Here is a 6,311-nt window from a genome sequence, read left to right on the forward strand (position 1 = left end):
GTTTGCAGGATTGCAGCAGGTTAGCTGCAGTTTGCAGGATTGCAGCAGGTTAGCTGCAGTTTGCAGGATTGCAGCAGGTTAGCTGCAGTTAGCTCACCTTGTGTTTCGACGTCGTAGAGACCCACAGAGCGAGTGTACTTCACCAGATCGGACAGAGCTCTGGACAGCTTCATGGTTTTCTTCTTTCTGTGGAAACAAAAACACATCTGAAGACAAATACACGGACAGAGAAAACCAGCAGCTGTAAAATGTTTTTAATAATCTGAGCTAGGACAGAACCAGACTCCCACTTTATCTGAAAGGTTATTTAAGACTTCAGGTTTCACTCAGGTAGCAGTAGGAACCCTGTGTGTGTGTGTGTGTGTGTGTGTCGTACTTGCTGTGGTGCAGCGGGGCGCGGGAGGCGCTGCTCGTGCTCTCCTGGTCCGTGTCGGTGTCTTCGAAGCTTGAGGTCTTCTTCAGCTTGGACGACTTTTTCTGCAAAACCAAAAAGAAAAACTGAAGTGTGAAACATGGAAATAATCATAAAAACTAAGATGATGAGTTTAATATTGATTTAAAGAAACAAGTTTCAACTCTTCAAATTACATCAACAACCTCAGCTTTGATGCTTTAAACTCTGAAGGTTTGACTCTCCTTTAGACCAACTAAAGGTAAAATAAAAATCTAACCTTGCGTTTAGAGAAATTCCCAATGAAGGACCGGCTCGTACGTTTGGTGCTGGGGTTCGACTCGCCGGCGCTGTCCGTCCCTTCATCGCTTTTACCCTGACAGAAAAACAAAGTTTTAAACACAAAGATTAAAAAAAAAAACCTACTAACTCCTTTTCTTTTTTCTTTCCTTCATTATTTACTGGACTCAACAGTTTTTTGGTGTAAAACTTTACGCTGCGTTCAGAACCAACACGCAGTCTGTGGACGACGCATCACGCAGCGTCGAAAGCTGGAGATAATCTGAACTTTTGCAGCTCGACGCGGTGCGTCAACCAATCAGAGTCCACCGTGTGACGTAGTGACATGTTTTTTCGACGAGCTCTTTAGCTGAAATTGAGTGTCTGTAGTCGGAGTCCTGCAGGAGATATCAGCACCGATGCGGGTCAGAAAGAGTGCCTCGTCCGCTCGTAGCTCCTGTGGTGAAACTCAAACGTCTCTGAATTATCTGGTGAATTAATTATGTGGTGAGCACAGTGTTCTCTTGCTCTCAGTAAATAAAGCAAAGTACACATACTGTATATTGATATACATGTATTTTTTTTTCTTTTTTCTTTTTATATTTTTCTAATTATATATATATTTGTTTTGTTTTAATTAAATGAATAAAGGAATTGAAAATTGATAAAAAGTCACTTCATTTCATCCATCATTAAACAGAAACCAGCAGAAGAAGCTCTCGACGTGCATCAACAGCAGCGTCTGACACAAACTGAAAACAGGTTTGGTTTAAAAGCAGCATTAGAAACCAGAGACGTTTTGTCAGTTTAATCTGGTCAAAACCGAGTCATCTAACACAGATAAGATATTAGCTGCTCATAACCTTTCCACAGAACCTCACTTCAAAAGACCAGAGAGTCACTTTAGGAGGATTTCACCAAATCTACCTGTCGTTATGGATTAATTTGAACATTTATTCAATAAAATATTAACTCTCCTGATTGTTTCTAGTAATTAATGCTCTTTTATTTGGTTCTTTTTTTAAAACTCATGAATTACAGAATAAAGCTTTTACCTTCCCGTCTGTCTTGTCGGAGGACTTGGCGGACGGAGGGAGGGCAGTGATGGTGAAGCTGTCCGGGTCTTCTCGGTCTCTGATCTTGGACTCTTTCATCAGGTTGTCCAGTTTTTTCTTGGCCAGGTTCTCCACCTGCTTCCTGTTGGCCGACGTCTGCAGGAAGGAGCGGCGGTTAAAAGACGGAACGACCTCTCCAGGTTTGTCTGGTTGAACTTTAAAACTTAAAAGCTACAGCTGAAGTTTCAGAGAGGATTTAAAATAAAACTATAACTGCAGAACGTCTGGCCTCTGAGCTGCTGCTTTACAGTAATTATGAGTAATTTACTTAAATAGTCCCGCCCCTAAACTCCACCTCTCCAGGCTCTCTTCCACCTGCTCCCTACTCTCACTACAGATGTCTGCAAACAGAGCTCACGACAAAACACCAAGAGCATCAAACTTTGTTTAAGCAGCTCAACTTCTGTTAAATGAAGCCCAACATTAGTTTTAAATATAGTTAGAAATACTTCATAAAATAAATAAAAACTTCTGACCAGATGGACAGGATTCAAAGAGTGAACAACGTGAGACGAAGCAGATGGACCTGAGGTGAGACGATGGAGGAAGATGGTGAAACTTCAGTTTTAAATCAGTTACATTTTTGATGTTTATAACTTGGTTCCACCCATTTAAAGTTACAACATCAAAATAAATTATTACATCACATTTTTGTGTCACTTTTAAAAAACTGATGGCTTTTATGTGATGTGGAAAACTGACAACTTTCCAGCCACGATGATGTCAGAGAAACAAATGGATAAAATGTGTTTGTTTCAGTTCAGTCAGAAGGTGGCAGCATGGGTCCATGAGTCACTTCCTCCAGCAGCTCGAACGCCGTCTGCGATCGGAGAAAATGACTGATATTAAGAACTGACTGGACCTGAAGACTCAGCGGGACGGTGGACTTGGACCAGCCTCACCTGGCCTGCTGAGCGTTACAGGAAACCATCAACAGGACCTCAGAAGGTCTCAGATGGTCGTGGACCACGAGGGACACCAGCTGAGAACGGATCGCTCCAAGCAGAGTTGTACAGTAACTAAGTACAAATACTTTGTTACTGTACTTAGAGTTTCTGTGCATCTGTCCTTTACTTAATTATTTTTAGCCTACTTTTTACTTCTTATATTTTAAAAAAACAAGCAGAAAGTTGTTACTTTTATTTAATTTTTCTTGTTTTCATTGCAGCTTGTTGTTGTAAAAATAAAAACTATCCATATAAACTGAGCCTCCTATAGAGTGAATTTAACTGTGGTTGAATGAGAAGTATAAATATATAAAACTCTGATAGTGTATTAGTTTGTACACAAACAAATCATGTCACACTCCAGCAGGACAGAATCATTCAAATCAAAGGACTGTACTTAAGAAGTATTTGTATTTCATGAATTATATTCTTACATTTGGCCGCAGCCCTCAGATAGATTTTCATTTTGGGGAAAAGCTTTGTGCAGCCTTGATATATGTATATAAACTGAAACAGCTGGACTAGTGCATCCTAAATTTAACATCCATTCATTCTTTTAATACAACAGTCATTTCTGCAGTTTTTGGGGAGGTCACCTCCTAATAAATGTCCTTACAGAAAATCTAACTGCTCATTTTAAATCTACACTTTGACTTTTAATACTTAACTACAACAAATATCACATACTTTAACACTTTTACTCAAGTAATATTCCTAAAGGAGACTTTAACTTTTACCAAAGTCCTTTTTTGGTAAGATACTTGTACTTTTACTCAAGTACCACTTTATGGTACTTCATACAACACTGGCTCTCAGTCTGATCACCTGGGGGAACAGGCCTGAAGCTCCGCCTACAACACCAGGTAAGTACACCAGGTGTTTGCAGATTAAAGAGCTTAAATATAACAAAGTTATTAAAGTTATTTTTTTACACATTTGTTTCTCATTTCATGGAGAGTTTCTGAAGTTTCAGGTGAGGATGAGAAAATAACACCTTCCTCTAATAATTACAGAAGTCGTTTTTGTCAAATTTTTCAGAAAAAAAAACTGTAACTAAAACGACATTTTATAAGATTCCTGACAAACGTTTAAAAAAATGATTTTCGGTGATTATTTTCTGAAGGCGTGGAGGAAAATGACTGAGATGAGGTTTCAGACGTGACTGAAGATGATGTTTTTATTTTTTGGTTTAAATACAGTTACCTTCCACTTTATAAGAAGCGAGCGTGTCGAGGAAAAACAAAAAAGGACAAAGAGGAAGAGAGAAGAGCCGATGAGAACAAACAGCCAGGAGAAGAAAGGACCAGCGTGAGAAACACCTGTTCACATAAAACAGAAACAGACTCACGTCTCCGTTCATCAGCTTGCAGTCGTCCTCCATCTCATCGGCGCTGTCCTCGTCCGACACGTCGCCCTCTTCGGCGTTCTCGTCGATGTTCGGAGGAAGTTTCTTCCCCTGTCGGAGAAAAACACTATTAAAAACAGTTAAGGTGAGAGAACGTTTTCAGTAGATCATATAGTGACATCATCTCACTCGTGAATAAAAGTCAAAATTTATTTTTACTTCTTCAGGAAACAAAATTTTAAAATTATTTTTGATCATTTTTCTAGCAAATTTTTAGTGTCAGAGGGGCAATAAAGTTTTCTGCTCCTCTACATCTAATGACACAGTTGACAAAATTGTAATCAAACTGAAAATCCTGTGTCAAAGTCAAGGCCCGAGGGCCAAATATGGCCCGGCACAACATTCTGCATGGCCCGCTAGAGCTTCAAAGATGTCTTAAAGTCTCAAAATAAGCTGCTTTAAATCCATGAACTACATCTCCCATCATGCATGCTGGTTATTTTACCTGCAAAATTACATCCCCCACCACTAGGTGGCGCTGCACAGGTAACATTCACTGTAAAATCTTTATTTCGCTGCATTTTTATCGGCTACTTTTGCTGCAGGTGTACTGGGAGATGGGAAGCTCCCACTTGAAGTCAAAATTTTTAACAGGAACCAGTGGGAATTCCATTAGAAGATGGGAGAATTCATGATGGCTGCTGCTCATCTCGACTCATTGAGTAAAACTCTTATTTTAATAGTATTTTTTTTATTTATTTGACATGTAGTCAGTCGTACGCGTAGTAATTTTCAGTGTTTATAAGAGGACGTGTTAAAACATTGTTTCTATGCAGGAAGCACCAGGTAGAGCTCAGTTACTGTTTGCTAGCGGGGCTCAGGAACGTCAGGTTTTAGTGGAAGTTGAACACCACGATGCTTGTGGGGCCCTTAGTGACCCCGTTAATTTAAACCACAATAAATAAATAAAATGACAAAAACACAACTATAGAAAAAATAAATTTAAACCACTGGATGAACAACTGATTATTTTGAGTCAACATAATTCAAAATGGCCGCCACAGCTAAGCTAAAAATGACTTGAGCTAAACTTTTGAGCGGTAGTAGTCGAGACTGATCCACAACTTACACCCAGTGTTAAACTGATCCAGCAGAACTTGTTGTTTATCAACTGTTTGTCAGCAAAATATCTCATGAGCTCTCGACTGACCCCACTGAACCAAACGTAGGTGTGGTGGCAGCTGAGAGTCGTCCTCAACAGGCTCTCTGAGGGTTTTTCCTGCAGATCATCTTGGTAAACATTGTTTTTCTTTCACAAACGAGCAGTGTGGCGTTAAAAGCCCTGAAAACCACGGGAGCTGTTCCCTCCTGCAGTGTTTCTCTCTTCACCCACACAGCAGACTGAAACTCTTTCATCACTTCTATCAGACTCATATCTGCTGCCTTTGAAGTCTCTCTGAGGTTCCAGCTGCAGATAATGAAACGGCGAGCTGACACGGACCGCCCGAGGACTCGCTCTGCCACCGTTCTGATCTGAACCAGACCAGACCGCGGAGCATCAACATTCTGACCTCACCTTCACCAGGATCTTCCCCCTGAGCAGCTCTGGAGACGGCAGCTGTCCCGACTCGTCCGCTCTGATGCTGGACACGTCCAGTTTGTCCCCCAGGACCTCCACCAGGTACTGGGCCATCTTCTTCTGCTGGGGGACGCTGCAGTGGTTCTCTATGGACAGGATCACAGGGTAGCTGAGGACAACAGAAGACAGGAGACCTGCAGTTATGGAGACGTCTGACCAAAGAGTTCAGAACTACACACCTGCACACACTCCACACACCTGCACACACTCCACACTAGGGGTGTCCCGATCCGATATCGATATCGGTCCGATATCAGCCAAAAAACGAGTATCGGATTATATCGGCCTGCATAAAAAATGTCCGATATAAGCGCTCCGATATTAGCAGTCCTCTCCTTGGGCTGCTACCTTATCGTGGTGGAGGGGTTTGAGTGTCCCAATGATCCTAGGAGCTATGCTGTCTGGGGCTTTATGCCCCTGGTAGGGTCACCCATGGCAGACAGGTCCTAGGTGAGGAACCAGACAAAGCGCAGCCCGAAGACCCCTTATGATGCAAGAAAATTTTGGATCGGATGTTCCTTCGCCCGGACGCGGGTCACCGGTGCCCCCCTCTGGAGCCAGGCCTGGAGGTGGGGCACGATGGCGAGCACCTGGT

At 41.8% G+C, this 6,311-nt stretch overlaps 1 protein-coding gene across 6 annotated transcripts in view; it reads right to left on the minus strand.

The window, feature by feature from the left end:
* Positions 1–6,311, minus strand: part of plch2a (phospholipase C, eta 2a) — a 120,974-nt gene that overhangs the window by 14,808 nt on the left and 99,855 nt on the right. For 5 of the 6 annotated variants that reach the window (XM_014020330.1, XM_014020331.1, XM_014020329.1 and 2 more), the window contains 7 exons: positions 5,654–5,825; positions 4,081–4,188; positions 3,936–3,941; positions 1,726–1,881; positions 672–767; positions 377–477; positions 98–186 (listed from right to left, as the gene is read on the minus strand). In XM_014020330.1, the coding sequence (XP_013875784.1) occupies positions 98–186; positions 377–477; positions 672–767; positions 1,726–1,881; positions 3,936–3,941; positions 4,081–4,188; positions 5,654–5,825 (728 nt within the window). The remainder of the gene's footprint in view (positions 1–97; positions 187–376; positions 478–671; positions 768–1,725; positions 1,882–3,935; positions 3,942–4,080; positions 4,189–5,653; positions 5,826–6,311) is intronic. The other variant, XM_014020328.1, reaches the window with a different exon arrangement.

Source organism: Austrofundulus limnaeus, unplaced genomic scaffold, assembly GCF_001266775.1.
Source record: "Austrofundulus limnaeus strain Quisiro unplaced genomic scaffold, Austrofundulus_limnaeus-1.0 Scaffold248, whole genome shotgun sequence".
In the NCBI taxonomy this organism is placed as follows: domain Eukaryota; kingdom Metazoa; phylum Chordata; class Actinopteri; order Cyprinodontiformes; family Rivulidae; genus Austrofundulus; species Austrofundulus limnaeus.